Source organism: Brachyistius frenatus, unplaced genomic scaffold (genome assembly GCF_029030835.1).
Source record: "Brachyistius frenatus isolate BFR_SWC_R1_liver_20210118 unplaced genomic scaffold, ASM2903083v1 Contig_16, whole genome shotgun sequence".
Classification (NCBI taxonomy): Eukaryota; Metazoa; Chordata; class Actinopteri; family Embiotocidae; genus Brachyistius; species Brachyistius frenatus.
The window spans coordinates 2,835,601-2,853,633 of NW_027210615.1; the positions used below are offsets into that span (position 1 = coordinate 2,835,601).

At 42.0% G+C, this 18,033-nt stretch overlaps 1 protein-coding gene across 9 annotated transcripts in view; it reads right to left on the reverse strand.

Moving 5' to 3' along the window:
* agrn (agrin) overlaps window positions 1–18,033 on the reverse strand; it is a 283,677-nt gene that overhangs the window by 115,131 nt on the left and 150,513 nt on the right. For all 9 annotated transcript variants that reach the window (XM_069693990.1, XM_069693991.1, XM_069693988.1 and 6 more), the window contains one exon: window positions 5,437–5,652. In XM_069693990.1, the coding sequence (XP_069550091.1) occupies window positions 5,437–5,652 (216 nt within the window). The remainder of the gene's footprint in view (window positions 1–5,436; window positions 5,653–18,033) is intronic.

Consider the following 18,033-nt stretch of genomic DNA (forward strand, 5'->3'; position numbering starts at 1 on the left):
ATTGTTCCACTTTTAATTTGGAGGAGGATGAATGTGTTACTTCCGTTTTTAAAGTTGACATAGTCTCGCTCTAAGTCGGCACCAAAACAGCCCACATTGGGAAATGTTGAGTTGTGACCATCTCAACATGTCAGAGACCTGCTGGTTGATGCTCCCTCCTATTTGAGTAAACACACCCCGAGCCTCACAGTTGTACTTATTGCCAACAAAATGCTCCATACAACTGCAGCCCCTCTTAAAAAGGGGATAATCTGTGAGAGAAAAACTTCTTTTGTGACGGTACTCCTGAGTGCCAGATAAGACTCCGGAGTTGATTTGAATTGGACATGACGGCTCCTCAGAACGGTCGCCAATTCACTTACCCCAATGCAAACCCACCATTCAAATCGAATGAGTCAAACGAGGCTTCGCACAAAAGCACCAATCCAACCGCCTACACTATTCTTAAAGTTAAAAGTGCTCTCACTCCTGCAGCTCTCTCTCTCTCTCTCTCTCTCTCTCTCCTTCTGCGCCGTGGCTCCCGCTCGTCCTCCTTCCTGTCTTTGCTTCCCTCTTCCTCCATCAGCCCTGACAGCTCTATAATCTCAGCCAGAGTGACCTGTCCAGACCTTCTGTACTGGCTGGATTTATTGGAGGCAGAAAGAGAATGAGAACCTGTCAATTGGCTTCCAGCTGACCTCCTAACACCCCCGCTCTCTTCCACACACACGTGCTGTCAGAAACGCATACTCTATGTTCTATCCTCCACACCTGTGCCTGCTGAGTGACTTCAGCCATACATAAATGCATAAATGGGAATGTTGATGAATGTTAAATGTGAGCTACAACTTGTCCGAACCTTTCACCCCACTATTAAAATACTTCCTTTGATTGTCTGGTTGGCTGCCCTCCCGAATACCGCCTATAGACGTGTGTGGGAGCTTTCAACGAGGCTAAAAATCAAAAGGTTCTAAACCAACCAGACGACAGCTAGATAAGTGGTTAAGATTAGACTCAAAGCGTTCCTTTTTGATAAAGCCTATAGTTAGGGCTGGCTCGGGTAGACCTGAAACAACCCTTAGTGATGCTGTTATAGGCCGAGGCTGCTGGGGGACCTCGTTACACACTGAGTTTTTTTTCTTTCCTCCTACTCTTTAACTGACTCATACCTCACCATCTTTTTCTCTCCCATAGTTTCTTCTTATTGTCTGTTATCTCCATTCAGTTCCTTCGCTTGTGTAGTTTCTCTTCTTTCTTTTGCAGATGTCCCGTCCTGGAGCTGCATGTCTCTGCCCTGCGCCTGTCGTCTCCACCAACAGTTCTTCTCTTCTATCTCTATGCTGTCCTTTTCTCTCTCTGCTCTCCTCTCACTCCAACCGGTCGAGGCAGATGGCTCCGCCCACCTCTGAGCCTGGTTCTGTCGGAGGTTTCTTCCAGTTAAGAGGGAGTTTTTTCTTCCCTCTGTTGGAGGTTTTTCTCCCTTAAAGAGGAGTTGTTGTTTTTTTCCCTCCTACCTTATGTGGGAATTGTTGAATTGTTGGGTTTCTCTTTTTAATATTGTAAAGTCTTGCTGTAAGGACTTTAATGTGTTAAGTGCCATGAAATAACCTATGTTGTAATTTGGCGCGATATAAATAAAGTTGAATTGAATTGAATTGAATTGGTACACACTTGACTGTGACTACTTGTACTGAATCAACTACAAAACATAAAATGCAACAAAAATAGGAAGACAAAAGCACAGCTAAGAAAAATATGACAGAATTAAAAGTAAGGGAAGTTTTCCGCTTTTCAAAAATGTTAATTTGACACTTACAGAAAACAATTATTTTCTTGATTTCAACTTGTAAAAGCACCGATGATCCAAAGTTTATACTTTGAGGTCACTTGCATCAACACCTGGCACCCAGTTCAACAGTCAGGGTTAAGTGTGAGAGGTCTGGGTGGATCTACTTGTCAGAAGATTAGCGCAAGAATGTGAGTTTGTTACTTGTTTTGCGAGTTCCTACTTAAATAAATGCTACAGTACATTTCTCCAGCCAGACACTGAGCAGAGATTTTTGGTTCATGGGTAACAGTCCCATATGTTGAAGAATGTAAGGGAAAACACTGTACTAATGTAACTTTAATATGGAAATTATAAAACAGGGCTATTCAAACTGAATAGCAGGAGGGCAGGATAGGAAGATCACTCGGGGCTCAAGGGCCACACAGAATATTTGGTCAATTAATAAATACAAATGTTAATAGATATATTAGTACATGAAATAAACTAATCACAAATCCCTTTTATGGTATGAATTTCAGACAGCAAAATACAAGATTAACATAGTAAAACAGTTAGAGCCTGCTTATGCTCCTAGCACAATAATAATAATAATAAAAAAAGACATAAGGAGCTTATAGCAGGTACATATTATCAGTTAAAGGTAAAAAAAAAAAAACAGTGAAACAATATCTAGACAGGCATCTTCTTGCTGGCCAGAAAAAAATCCAAACAGGCTGTATCCAGGCCCACGGGCCACAGTTTGAATAACCCTGCTGTAAAGCAACATGTGTTGTGATCCTGATGTGACTTTAATTATCTGTTTACAGGATGTAATTTTTTGTTTTGGCGAAAAGCTAACTTGCTACGAATAAATTGAACTGGTCCTTGTCCTTAAATCATTAGTTTTTGGTTTGAACATTGATTGCAGTCACTACATTATTATAAAGTTTGTGAGAGCATTTTGTTCGGTCAGGACTAAACAGAGGTAAAATAATAATAAATGCAGCAGGTTACTTAACGAGCTTTACTGTGTTTTCACCTTTGTTCCACAAATGTTTCAATCCCAGTTCTGTTATAATGTTCTAACACAAGGCAGTGGGAGCCATCCGATGACACACCTGTCTCCAAATTTCATTCCAAGAAGCTGTGTGCTCTCCAAAAAGGAGTCAGGTTCATTCATATTATGAAAATGTTGACATTGAAATTACCTCACCATTAGCATACATTTTTGGGCTTTTTAAAATAAAGGCAATCGGTGGGATGAAAAGAACAAATGTGTGCTTGTTGCAGATGTGACGGGATAAGAGAGGAAGTCTGATCTGGTGAGCATGTAGTTATTATCAGCAATCCTATCATTAGGGTCATCATCATTATTATTAGTATTTACTTTAGTTTTTTTCCTTATGACTGCCTGCTGTTGGTGCCGGTGGTAATAATGGTGCTTGTGGTAGCCTTAGCCCTCCAAAAAACATCATTAAAGCACTCATACCACCACTTTCTCTCTCTGGATTTCATCTTCTCCTGTAATCTGTTCACTCCATTACTCACTCACTTCCCCTTGCACCCCACTCTTTGTCGAAATTCGTCATATAGCTCATTCTCTTTTAATATGATTCCCTCTCTCCCTCTCCAGATGCTTCTTCTCTCCCATCTCTGCTGTACCCTGTGTTCCTCCTATCTTCTGTCTGTCCTTTCTATCTCTTTACTTCCTCTCTGCCAGTCATGGCAGTCACCAAGCTTGTTATTAGTGCCAGGTTCAAGCCTGCACTGTAATCAGACCCCTGGAATTAGCAGTGGGGCCCGCACTGGCAGGGAGGCACAGCGCTGACAAAACGCTATAGTTATTATTGAGGCTGCTGCAATGTTGCGGCTTTGGCAGCAATCTGCACCTCAGAGCCTTGGATTGTGATGGTTTTTGCTAAAGAGAAGCAATGAGAGGTAACGCAGGAGTACAGGCACCCACCAAGGGCGGAGGGATAAAATACACTGGATGAAGACCAGTGGGAGCAGTAAGTGGCACAGTTTTTTTTTTTTTTGGTGAGGGTGCAGGTGGCGCTTAAGCACTGGGAGCACAGCCATATTGGAAAGACAATAGATTGGACACAATGGGGACATGTTTTATTATTGTGGGATAAAGATAGGAAGGCAAAGCCGGTTGTATTAGGACATGGTGTAATAAAAATCCATTTACTTGACAATAACAAGAAATGTAGTGTCACTCAGAGACTTGCGGCTTTGTGATTGTCGGGTGAAGTGGCCATGCTAGTCTTCTGTCCCAAACATCAAAACATCCCTCATCCTGCTTCTATTGTTTAAATGAAAAACCTCCAACCACACTGCAATGCTTTAAGCCAAGGCCATTCAACTTCAATGAAAAGGGAGCCATATATGAAAAAAAACAAAAAACACTGGGGGCTCGTGGGCCACACAGAATACTTGTTTATTAATGGCTACAAATAGCTCTTACAGTATAATGTTAATAGATATGCATTTGTTACACAATACACATATCCATTCATTAGTTTTTGTGGCAAGCGAAGTAAATAAATACCTGCCAGTTGGTCTGGAATTGGCGAATTTCACAATCAACTTGACTTCTTTTTTTTTTTTCGCTACGAGAGACATTTGGAAGCTGGTTGTAAGCTTAGTTTCAGGGTTTCTCTGTTGCCCACTAGCCCAGAGTTCAACGTGAGGCTTGACTGACAGAATGTCAGGTGCAGAGAGGTGTAATCATGGTGCAGTCAATCACAGCACATGCTGTCGCTAACATACAACCGGGCTTATCCTCATTCTTGCTATCCTGTCGCCAAGGTTACCCACATAGATCGTCTATGACTTAAGATGCTCACTCTTACTTGCATATAATCTTTATATGTCTACGGTTCAGATGTCTCAAAGTAGCTCAGAGATATGCATCTTAGTTTTATCCATCATATCACACACTCCAGTCTGATTTGCAGGCAGCCTCTTGTGGGTCATAGAAAAACTTTAAAAGAGCTGTATCCGCCCTGCAAGCTGGTGCAAGATGAATGGGCCTGCTTTATGCTGTTAATCTACATATACCTCACAGCTTTCACATTCAACTCTCGTAGTGGTTTAGTGGAAGTGTCAGTTTCAGATCAGACTTCTTTCTGAAATGTTGTAGATTCCATGGCCTTTTTGATCATCATAGTTTGGATCAAAATATGAGGTAAAATGTCCAATTCTTGTATATGATAATGGTAACACTGGAAAAACATAACAAATTCTGCTAAAGAAGATCACAGTCACTCTTATTTAGATGTTTAGATCTAATAAATACGTGGACTGTCCAAATATTGTCTCCAAATATGTAACCCACAATGTGTTCTTTGTAACTACTGTATGTGCATACTAAGTATCTAAATGTCAAACGTCAAGTTGACTTACTTTTATTCCCATTCCTACAAGTAATTACAGCTTGTGTCGTAAGTCTTGAAACAAGCTGAGACAGAAAAAGGCAGATCACTCCACAAATATCAGGGGATTTTCGAAAATGAGTTACTCTGCAGTAAAAGCCTATGGAATTATCTCAGATCATTCTCCATTTGTTTAAAAGAGGACCATTTTCAGACTCAATGTGAGAGCGGGCGATTTGCTAAAATGAACATTTTCTGCCAGTTTCTCCGTGAGGGGTTAGAGGTGGTTCGAAGGCGGGTGGTGGTACTTACAGCAGGGTCCCTTGCGCAGCACCTTGATGCGTCGCTGTGTGTTGCACTGGGCTTTCTCCAGCTCGCATTCATTGGAGTAGGTGGAGGAATCAGAGCCGCAAACAGGCGCCACCAAGGATGGGCAGTCCACTCTCTTGCAAACACACTCAGCCTTGGCCGGGTCCGTCGGGTCACGCTCACATACGGCACCGAAGCCACACAGCATCCCACGACAGCCTGCCGGAGACAGAGACAAAAAGGAGAACGTGTTAGGACTGATGTAAGAACATCTCATCTGATTGTTGCTTCTTGACACAGTTTCAGGTCAAGAAGCAGTCTGACCACAAACCTTGCCAATGCATAGTTCAATGTGCTGCTGCTTTTATATTTATCCTACCTGAACCGATCATACATGCACGTCCTCTAATAAAGTTGGTTTTCTCTCAGTTCTTCTGAGGTAAGTTTTCATAAGTTACTGCAAAGGAAGTTAATGTTTTAACACCAGACAGCCAAGCCTGAACAGATTCATCTCAATATGTGTCAGCCATTGGGGTCTTTGTGGAGAATTCTGCACAGTTCAGCAACACAAAAGCATCAGGGATTAAATGTGATCCTGGCGTAAAGCAAACAGATGCTCTCAATTCATTCAGGGAGAATCTGTCCAACCATGCAGAGCAGGCACAGTGTGTTATTGGGCGTGCTGAGGCTTTTGCAGGCTTTTAGAAAAGCCTCCATGCTAAAATTTTCAAAAAAGTCAGCAACAACTTTAAAATCGATCTACAGGCAGCCGCCCGATGCACACAGCGTTGCATACAGTTCAGTTTTCATCCTCTGAAGAATCTGCAGTCTTTGAAACATCAATGATCCACCGTCCGAGAAAACGTGGAAGGACGGCAACACGAAGACAAACCGAGGTTAGCCAAACACTTGGAGCCTTCACAAGATGAGCAACAACAATTCTTGAGACTTTGATCCTAAACCTCCCACTGACTCCTCAGCTTTGATCAAGTGTGAAACAGCAAAGTGTGAACTTTGTCAGAGGCTGCTGAATGTGCAAAGCAAGCAGGGAGTACGTGCATGTGGTTGTGGTGTGTGTACACAATATCAACTTAGAGAGTAATTGACCCGTACTGTGGCAGCTACAGCTGCTGTGGCTCGGTGCCCACTTAGAGGGCTGTTGGGCAGCCAGCTGGCATGACGTCCTTGCCTCAGCACTGGGGGGACAGGGGGCGGGGGCAGGGGCATTAAAAGAAATGGCAAGGTCCCACAGGTAGCCAACCTGATTGGAAATCAGTAGACAAGCACAGACAAATCCAAGTCCACTCGGAAAAATGAGTCTTTGGTTGGAAAGGCAAGCAGCCAGTGTCACTGCAGAGGATAAACATGTCACACACTCACACACACACACACACACGGACCCACACTTAAGTATTTCTTATCACTGGCTCCCAGGCTAGGACTAAACGAACGGCAGCATGTCCGCTTGGACTCACTGACAGGTGGCTTTTGGGGTACCGGCGAGGCAGACAGACAGTCTGATAGACGCACACACACACACACACACACACACACACACACACACACACACACACACACACACACACACACACACACACATGAAATCTCTGTGTGCAGCAACTGGCCCAGCATCTGCCCAAAGCATCTCATTCAGTCTCTCTCCTCACACTGGAGCACATTATATGAATGCGTGTGTGTGTGTGTGTGTGTGTGTGTGTGTGTGTGTGTGTGTGTGTGTGTGTGTGTGTGTGTGTGTGTGTGTGTGTGTGTGTGTGTGTGTGTGTGTGTGTGTGTGTGAGTGTCTGTTTGTGTGTGTGCGGAGTGACAGGCGAGGAGGCTGTTTTTGACTTGCCCACTGTTCCCGGTGGGGGAGCGCCTGACAGCTACCTGAGCTCGCGCTCTCTTGTACCAAGGGAAAGAGAAGTGAGTGTGTATGTGCGAACAGCGAAGATATCCATGAATGCATCTGTATTTCTGACTGTGTGTGTGTGTGTGTGTGTGTGTGTGTGTGTGTGTGTGTGTGTGTGTGTGTGTGTGTGTGTGTGTGTGTGTGTGTGTGTGTGTGTGTAGGTATTAGGTGTCTCTCTCTCATTCACACACACACACACACACACACACACACACACACACACACACACACACACACACACACACACACACTTGTGCATTTGGCCAGGTGCTTGCATGGAGGCCTTGTCATGACTGGCCTGCTGCTCTGCCATCACGTCGCGCAATGCGCTGAGTGTGTTTCTGTGTGTTTCTGTGTGTTTGCGCATGTGTGTGTTAGTGTGTGGCTCCGAGGCAAAACCATGCGAGCCGAGTGACAAGAGGTGAAATTCAATCGAACTGTGTCAGATGTGTACAAGAGAAAGGGAGTGTGGCTGATACTATGACAGGAGAAAAAAAAAAAACACAAGTGACTGAGGTTGCAGGTCACCAAAAACTGGTCTCACTATGGTTTCAATGTATCAGCCGTGTTTCTTATCAATAGATAATATTTTAGCAAAGTCAAAAAGGAAATATTCTTAATATTATCGGTGTAATATCCCACAAAAAATACAGCTTATTAACAAACTTTTGCATTTAGAGACAAATCCTGAATGCCAGCGTTGAAGTGAAACCAAATCTATTCTGCGATTTTTGCCTATAAGGAAATCTCCCACTAGCCTCGAGCTTAGATGACTCACAAAAGAGTGACACCAGAGCTGAGGGCTCTTTCAAAGTGAAGGTATCAAGTGCAGGCACTGGACTGAGTGTACAAACTGCATACTTATGTACTGAGAGTTATTTCCTGGGAAAAATCCTTCTGGCACCTGAGAACAGAAATATTTGACACCTCCAATTTCTATAGAGGAAAAAAAACCTGCCAAAAACATTGTCAGGTAATATGAACAACGGCAGCTACCATAACTAAAAACAAAAGTACACCACCAACAAAAACAAATTCCAGCACTGCTGTCCCTGACCCTGTTTGATTGACAGGTGGTCTCTGTGAGTTTAAACACAATAATAAAAACAGCCGGGATCCAGTGGACATGTCCTGGAGACAGGTAAGCGTTACTTTACAAAGACCACGAACATGATGAAACGCAATCCCCCGCGTAAAGCTTTTCCACACAGGTAACACACAGAAGGGAAGTGTTCGGTGTCCTGCTATTCCTTTGGCCGCTGAACAAACATGCAGTCATGAGTTTACACATTAACTTGGACTTTGTTCCACATACAGATACCAATGTGGTGTAGACATGATTGAGTGAAAGTTATGAGTTCATGGTAATTAAGAGCAATTTAGTGTTACATATGATATTGATATAGAAGCAATTTAGAGCTAGCATAAATGCGAAAATATTTTCTTTCAACTCAGGACTATTTCCTGCTATTTCCTCTTCCTCACTGATGTATAATGTAATTGTAATAAAAGGGCAAAATAAATGCTTCCCGGTATCAGTATTGGTACTTTGACTTCAATACCGGTTCCTTAACGATGGCCTACTTTTTTGGTACCAATTCTATAAAAGCCATTTTAAGAAAAGTACAATTACATTACATATTACAGTACAACTATTTCATTTTCATGCAGTAGAAGGGGAGCGTGTCAGCCTGGTTGTTTTCTTGAGTGACAACTAAAAGATGTCCCATAAAAGCCTCAAGTTATTTGTTTGATGCTACATTTTATAATGTCCCTTAAAACACTTCACATGCCACCAGAAGATTGCCGGATGCACATAGAGAAGCCTCCAGCGGCATAGAGATCAACATTTTGTACCAAATTTAAATATTCAGTACGCAGCCACGTGTATTTACCAATGAATGAGGTGTACACACATTGTTGGCTCATTTGTTCCAATGAAAGCTACATGCTGTGCAAATTCAGAGAAAAAAAAGCTTTTTCACCACTTCCTTTCCAGCTGTGTGCCACAATAGCGTTGCAACGGCCTCCTGGCAGGCAAACGGCTCGCACAGATAAATAACAACAATGATTTTCTGATATTTTGTCAATGTTTACTGATATTAACTTGGTGTACAAAATAATTAAAACAGTAAAATACAATAAAGTTGAGCAGCACCACAAACTACATCCTCAAGAATGACTATTTTACTTTTTAAAACAACTTCAGACCCAACAGAATATTACAAACAACACAAGACAGGTGTTATTGTTTGCAGCTATAGGTGTACATCATAAACTGGAAACTGAGTGCATGTTATGTATTGTAATAAATGCTCACAGTCAAAAGTTTTCCAGGCCCTCGGGCGATAAGTGTCCTGTAACTGTTGCCAAAGCGCTGCTCCTCAGGGCTTGCTTTGCTCCCATTGGTTGATGGCTTGCTTCCAAGAGTCTTAGAGCCTCTTGCATTTTTAACAATTCCAACGAACCAGTAAAGATCAGGGATTTTAATAGGGATTAGCGTTTATTGGACTCCATTGATGTTTTAGGTGTTGATTTTCCCCTCACTTTATTACTGTGATGAAGAGCTCTAGGATTTAGACTATGGGTTTAGGTTTAGCTCTCTTTTCTAAAAGTCTTTATTTAAACAGCTGTCTAACTTTTAAAATGGTAGTCTGACTTACAGTTTACATTTTAAGGCCAGTTTGTTTGCACATTACCATCAGTTCAAAATAAAGGCTTAGCCCTCATTTAATGCAAGAATACCACAACTCCATGTGGGTAAAATGATAACAACCATGCTGTTCCACTGGGACTAACAGGCATGACCTTCGGTTTGTTTTCTCTCACTTGAAAGGTGAAAATAGTGTAATTTTAGTGCATATTTCATGTATGTAGGCATGATAAGAATGCTCTGATAGAAAGTCCAACCGAGACAGACGCTTCCAACTGAGCTGAGATGATGGGACATGTTAGTATGGAACGGTGGACTGCACTGTTGTATAATATCTCCAAATCTATGAAAGTTAATATTATATTTTGTTTTAACATTTCTTGATATTTATAACAGGAAATAATAGAATATTATAACATCTTGTACCAACCTAAGTGGTTTCATCTGTCAGACTTGACTGACATACCTCAAGACTAAAGAGCTTTAAACATTCCTCAGTGCAGGTGTGTGCTTTTGTATACAAAATTGTGCAAGCCCACTTACGCTTATGCCATTTAAGTATAAATGTAAGCTTAACAATTCTTTGTGCAAACATCCTTTCGAGCGCAATGAGTGTGTGTACGTATATAAGTGTGTACGCTCATCGGTCCATGTAAGTGTTTAAGGTAATCTCCTTCCAGCCCTGCAGCCTTAAAAGCTTCACTTCCATGCTCTTCTTTTTTTTTTTTTCTTTTCTATTGGCGGCAGAGAAAGAAAATCCCATTGGGATGAAAAGACAAGCATGTCCAGTTTGTGCTTGTCAAGGCAAGCGTCTTGTCCAGGTAACACGTCATCCAGTGTTTGGACGGCTCATCCATTAAATATGACACGGTGTCAGAGCCTTAAGGATGCTCTCAGTGCATCGGCTGGTTATGAAAGGAAAAAGGATTGTGCTGTTGTGATTAAAGGTGCTTTGAAAAAAATGTCATGGTTTGAGAGTTGAAAGAGAGTGTTGCAGTTATCTTGTGGCAATTTTCCACCGATTCTACTTCCAGTTCTGATACTTCAGGATTCAATGTGGGTCTGAGACGATAAACATTTTAGGTCTAATTTTAAAATAGCACTAGCAATAGGAGAAAATGTCCCCACAGCCTATGTTTGTGATGAAATGCTCTATCAGTTCATTGTTTTGCTGCCTTGTTGCATTTACCTCAAACAAAGTGAAAAGGGAAGAAATGGACTGCTGTGGCAAGCATGAGCGCGTTCAGACCCAATAGCCTTATTGGGTCTGAACGCGCTCATGACAGAATCGCCGAGACAAACTCAAAATGGCTACTTTGGGGATGGAACACTTTTCTCTGCACTGGAAGGAGGTGGAAGTACCCGTCACGTTTTTGAATTATTTTACAGAAGTCCAGTTTGCTTCTTGCAGCTGGAGTGGAGAGGAGAGGACACCAGAAGAGGGAAAGGAAGGAAGGGAAAGGAAGGTGCGCATGAATAATTAACATTCCTGAACTTTACATGGGTGACAAGAATAGCGGCTGAATTACCGGGACAGCCGGGGCAGCGGTGCACAAACGTGTTGAGGAACCCGTTCAGGTGAAGCCGGTTGTACCGTGATCTGATTAAATCTCCACACGGTGGCTTCAACATTGCCTAATGACCTACTGACTGTCAGGAAATCAGGGCGGAAAAGTTGATGGAGGGAGATACAGCTCTGTGGTATGGAAGCGACATCACATTAATGTTGAATGAGTCTAAATTCATTAGGCTCTAGCGCTCCTCGGGGACATCTTCCACTTACTTCCTAATAAAGGGACCCTTTCTTCTGAGCTGACGCTAAGTAATACAGATGTGCTCCTCGACCGGGCAGCTTTAAACAGTCCTCTCCTCTCTCTCTACTTCTCTCTATAAGAGGGCTTTAGCCTCTCTATCAGTGGAGTTGCGCCAGAGGACCTTGGCAGTGAGGGGACAGGTTGCTATGGCAACAGCCAGTGATGCAATCCGCACAGAGCAGCTCCTCTCCTCGGGCTTGGAGTGGAAATTTTCCGCCATGCACACAGGTGGTTTATATATGTACACACATATACGTGCAGCTTCTGTACGGATCCACATGTTAAACTCCTTGCAGTGCTTTTTTTTTTATTGAATTTTTTTTATTCCCGTTTAGTTTTTACGTGACTTTGCCTTCACTCGACACGTCGGGATGAAAATCTAATTTCCTCACTGTGACTATGTGCAACACTGAGGCTATAGGTGCTTGGCATATGTCTGGAGAGCAGCAATAGATCGGTGCGGTATAGATTAACAGTTGCCTTCCTCACCCGTCGATATGATTATTTACAGCAAAGACTCCTAAAGTGATGCAATGCTGTGAGTGACTGGAGAAAAGATAAAGAAAGAAACACAACGGTGGCCAGCAGCTACACCTGGTAAAATATCGGAGAAGAAAAAGTCAACCCTACATGGCTTCTATTGATCACTGGTTAGTGGCCCTCAGGGGACCAATGCAGTCAATTATTGATCACGCTGCAATCATACAACGACCAGCGTGAAATAAAGAAAACATCTGCTCACAAAGGAACACCGCACCTTAACAGCTCAATATGAGAAATTGCTTCTTTAAACCGGTCACACTAGGGTAGCCGTTTGTAATTGCGGTGGTCCTCTTTGCTCCGTTTTCAGGTTTTAGTAAATCTAGACTTATCACTGTTCATTTCCTTTTAACTGTTCTACAAATGCAATTGTGCGTGCATGTCCCTTCAGATTTTAAGCTTGACTCAATGGAAGAAAATCCTGGAGAAATAACTGCTATTCCAACATTAACTACCTAGGAGAAATTGACCCCTCAACGGAGGCTAGAGAACCATGAGCAACCGGAGACAAGGCAAATCACAGCTGCTCACCTAGAGTAGGGCCAGCGTTCAGACAACTGCTACGTTGTCTGCACGTATAAAATGTGTGTTCATACCTGTGCTTGTCTGGTGGGAGGGGCTTAAAACAGAGGGAGGGGGGCTGTATTTCCCTGAAAACTACCTACCTAATCTTTGGATTAAAAAAAAAAAAAAAAAAAAGGTAAAGGAAAAATAGAATACAAACACTTTCATAGGTTTTTCTGAAGAAAACAATTTTTCTCTTGTCCTGCTTTTCCAACTTCACTGTTCTTATCAAGAAAACAACGGAGTGAACAAATCAAAGAAAAAAAACAGGTCAGGGCTATTCGTTTACTGGATTTTTTCTGTGCCTTTAGCTGCAGATCTCTGCTTCAACATGGAGAGTTGTGTGTGTGTGTGTGTGTGTGTGTGTGTGTGTGTGTGTGTGTGTGTGTGTGTGTGTGTGTGTGTGTGTGTGTGTGTGAGGGCTGGTATAGTACAGTATTTTCTCCTTCTCTCACATAAAGGGGGCAATCAATTTCTTTCTCCCTCTGCTTCCTGAACGCAACACACACGCTCGTGCAGCTGAGCGCCGGACCCCTGACCCGGCTCACACACAGGATGAACTTATTTACCAAACTCCACAGCTTAAACCTGCACAGGCCTATGCCTTTCCACAAAATGAGAGATAAAGCTGAAGACAGAGTGAGTCCGGATGGGGAGATGAGGGGAGGCATTTTTTTATTTGAAGAAATACTGTCTGAGAGGAAGAAACAGAGGTGAGGGGAGGCCAAAATGAAATATGAAAGGCAGATAGAAAAAAAAAAACTCGAATTCGAATCCCTCCCACTTTCTACACACGTGTCTTGTTCAATCCAGTAAGTCAAAGAAACCCACATCAGCTGCAAATAACCTGCAGGCTGTGGAATAATTGATGCAAATACTTTATTTCTTCTGGGTTTTTATTAAGAAAAGGACAAAAGGAAATCTCCAAATGTCTCTTCCTTCAACAACAGTTAGTTGTGTCCATTGCCATTATGTCTATCTCAATGTAAAATCAACAGGTCTGAATTTTAATATATGGCGTCTTTGCTCGTTAGAGGAGATCTGCATGTTTTAAACGAATCAAACAGCCTGTAGATCCTTTTAGTTTCCCTGCTGACTTTGTTGCTGAGTCACCACAACTACTACTGTTGTTCTTGCTCTGAGATTTTGTCACTGCTATTTCTAGCCTCCCTCGGCTATGGTTACTTTTTTGATTTTAATGATGTCCCACAGGCATTAATTGTAAATAAACAAAGCATACAAAAGCTACACTGAGCACACACATATATCTATTTAAACTGAGAGGTTTTTGGAGTTTGATGAAAGTTCAGTTTCACTGCCAGCAGCTTTTTACTGCTGACAGGAAGTTGCGTAAAAATAATAATACTATGTTGTGTTGCGCCACCAAATCACATGTTTGTATTCAAGTGTCACAGCCATCACAGCCACCTTAAGCACATCTTTGTTATTGAAACCCTTATTTGGTACCACTTCACAGTAAGGGTACATGAATAATCATGGATACATGCATTAATTCTGGCACGATTTAAGCATAACTTCACACATTAACATCTCTTAAATCATCAGAAAGTAACATGAGTTCAAAGTCTTTCATTTCTGATCTCATGCATCATTATGAATTATCAATGATTAAACATGATCATGGCGTATTCTTTGAAAAAAAAAATTGGACCACTGAACCAATCTCTGCAGCACAGAGCACATCACGAAATCACAATTAACCAAGCATTACTTACTCATGAGTTTATAATGTTTGTGGCCCTTAAAATGAAGTGTTGAACGTTGTGTACACTTACTGCAGTTTTACCCACAATTCATAGTAAAAATCAATGGATTTATGATTTCATGATGTGCTGCAGTCTGGTCCAGTGGTCCAAACTTTTTGTAAAGAACACACCATGATCATGCTGAATAAATCACAATTGATGATGATGTACAAACCTTAGTTAATGCTTTAATTCATGTTTTGTTCATGCATGAGATCAGGAAGGAAAGACTTTGAAGTCATGTTACTTCTTGATGATTTATGAGGTATTAATGCATAATGTAATGCTTAAGTCATGCAGGAATTCACGGTAATCTATGTACCATTACCATGAAGTGTTACCGACTGGGTTGTGTAAACAACCTGACTAAATGTTCAACAGAGATTTGTACCAGTGTTCTCCTGCTGACAGAGACGTCAGATAAGAAAACATTTCGAGGGCGCACTCTAGTCTGGGAGTTTGTTAGCATTGACCTTCATCATTTTTGGCTTCTCTATAAAAGCAGACAAAAGTTATTAGGCAACGTCAATATCAATGTGGCACTTGTGTTTTGTGCTTATGTCAATGGTTATAAAGAAAAAAAATTCTGTGACTGATTGACAATGGTTGTAAAATAATCAGGTTAAACTTCTTACTTAAGCTGAAATATGTCTTCTCTGATGTAGTCCTCTCTCACCATTTCCCTCCTTCTTCCATTAACTTTGCGTGCACTGGCACCACTGATACACTTTTTTTGTTTCATTTTTGTTGGCATTCAAACCATCGAGCAAATGCATTCTTCACACCTACTTGGGTGTGAGAAGTTATTTCAAACCCTGGAGCAGTCCTCTGTTTTGTTCACTTTGTTTGGCTATATGAGAGGCCCATATGATTGCCAAAGCAATTAGACTGAGACCTTGTTGAGAGCGCTTTGAAAATATGTTTCAGGAACCAACCCCCAGAGCTGTACCCCGTGTGGAAGTGCAATCAGCCAGCCATCCAGCACTAATACAAAGGTTGTTCATTATGGCTTGTGCACACTGTCATTTATTGGTAACCTGTAGGTTTAGCCAGGAAAACTGTGGTCTCCTACGTACATCATGTTTGAGATCAATAAAGGTCTTAATAAGCATTAATTATTCATCCTGGTTCATCTCCAATTCTCCTGTATAATAAGCCAAAAGCTGAACACGTTTATCCTCATACACGCCATGAAGCATACAATATGTGCTACTTAAATACATTGACATTCAGCACCATCAACATACCCAAATGGCCAGTGGATTCATCTTTGCAAATGATCTGTCTTTTCCAGCCTCATCTCTTTTACTCTTTGCTATCTTTTAGGTTCCAGAATGTAGCAGGTGCTGCGTCTTCATAAATCAGGCCTGAAATATGACAGCTTCTGACAGCTTTGAACATCTGCCTAATCACGCTTGTTATGGGAGAAAAATACATGAAGGGTATGTGAGGGAAAACAGTTGGTTATTTGTCTTGATCAGGCCAGGACAAGAGGAGGGAAAGGAAACAGGAACTTCAGTAGACAGAAGGATGTAATGAGGATTAAATAGTGAAGGCATTCAACGCTTGGAACTGAAGTCATCTTGGCAGAGACGGCCATATTCACTCAAGACAACTAAATAGGGAATTGACAGTAATTCAGTGGAAGCTAGAAGCACCTAAATCTAGGGCAAAGTGGCCGATGGTTATCAAGATCTATGTCTTCTGGACCAAACTGTTGAGTGAGTGGACAGAAAAGTTGACATTGCCTTTGCTTGGAATTGAACTCATAGTCATGACTCACTTTCTAATTGGAAATACAGAGGAATAGAACCTCAAATCCTGAGTAGGATACTCTTCTTAACAGCAACTCTACCCCCTCTAGTGTTAATAGTGCTTTGTTCAATCCAAAGTGCTTTAAAGAAAAGCAACCACGGACTCCATCAGCTGTAGTGCCTTGCTCTGCTTAATGAGTCCCACAGGAAATGAAAACAATCTGTGTGTTTGGCATGAACAAACTTTGGAGCTTCACAGCGTTCCAGTTTTTCTCTCTCCGAGCTTCCCTCCGCCCTCTCTTATCAATAATGGAGGCATTGGTGACAGAGCCCTATTCTGTCACCTCACATCTCCTCCACAAACTTAGCAGCAGGCAGGCAGAGATGCTCCCCGAGAACAGATTATAGCTCGTCTGCAATATACATGAAGGAAAACCAGCATGGCTGCCAGCACCCTCCTGAATTCAATTATTCAGCTAAGCCAGTATTATGAGGAGAGGACACCTCTTTTGTTCATGTCTCTGAGCTCGATGTCTGAGCTCACCGTCACCTCTCAGAGACCTGCGATGGACTCTTTTCACAAAGACATGGGTTTTATATTTCACTCACACACCCACAGTGGTATTTTCATGCTTGCTAATTGCAGGTAGGTATCGTGTAGGAGTTTGCGTGATGATTCATTTTCTCAAAATAAACGTCCACACAGACATGCACAGGGAATGAATGCAAAGACACGCACATGCTGATGCGTGTAATCATGCCTGCAAACACCCAACGTGCCGAAAGCTAACACCACCTCACCTCCACGCCTGCCTACTCCTCTCTTGTTCACACACTCCAGTGTCTCTCATGCCATCTCTCCGCACCATCATCAAACGTTTCATCAGCATTGCATTTCCTCTCACTTCATTCATTAAAAAGAAGAGTCTGTGTGTATAAGGAGGAGGAGGAGTAGCAGAGGGTAAAGCTTGCCTCTGCCACTGTTACCACAGCAGGGGGGCTCAGGCACATTTTCTCATTTCTTCATTTGCACTACACACCACTCAATCTTTCGTGTACTTTCCTAGAGTTAGTGGAGTCTAGAGATTATTAAGGACAACTGGGAAGCAATGACACTAGCAAAGAGCCAGTTAATGTCACCTCAGAGCTAAAGCCTCAACTTCAATGGTCAAAATTATATTCAGGTTAGAGATTTTTCATAATTTAAGTTAAGTTAGTTTTGCCCAGGATGTTCCTTCACTTCAGGTACTTACAATAGGACAATAGAGGAGATCTAGAGAGGAGTGAAGGCTGGATCTTACTGAGAGCTTGAGGACAATGCTCCGACCACCCACGCAGGCAATCTGACTGCTACCCAAGGAAGGGCCATCACACCATGCACACTCCCAACGATACCACTCTGAGGCCCAAAATGTAATTAAATCATAGAAGTATTTTCAGAGGAACCACAAAAATACTGATCAGAAGACGTGTACTTAGCTAATGACACCATAATGTCTTGTGGGAAAAAATATTTTGAAAGATTTTGATGTTTTAGTTCATGAGAAATATTGTTTTTGGTTTTTGGGGACTATTAGATACAGAGGTTTTTTGGAGCCAG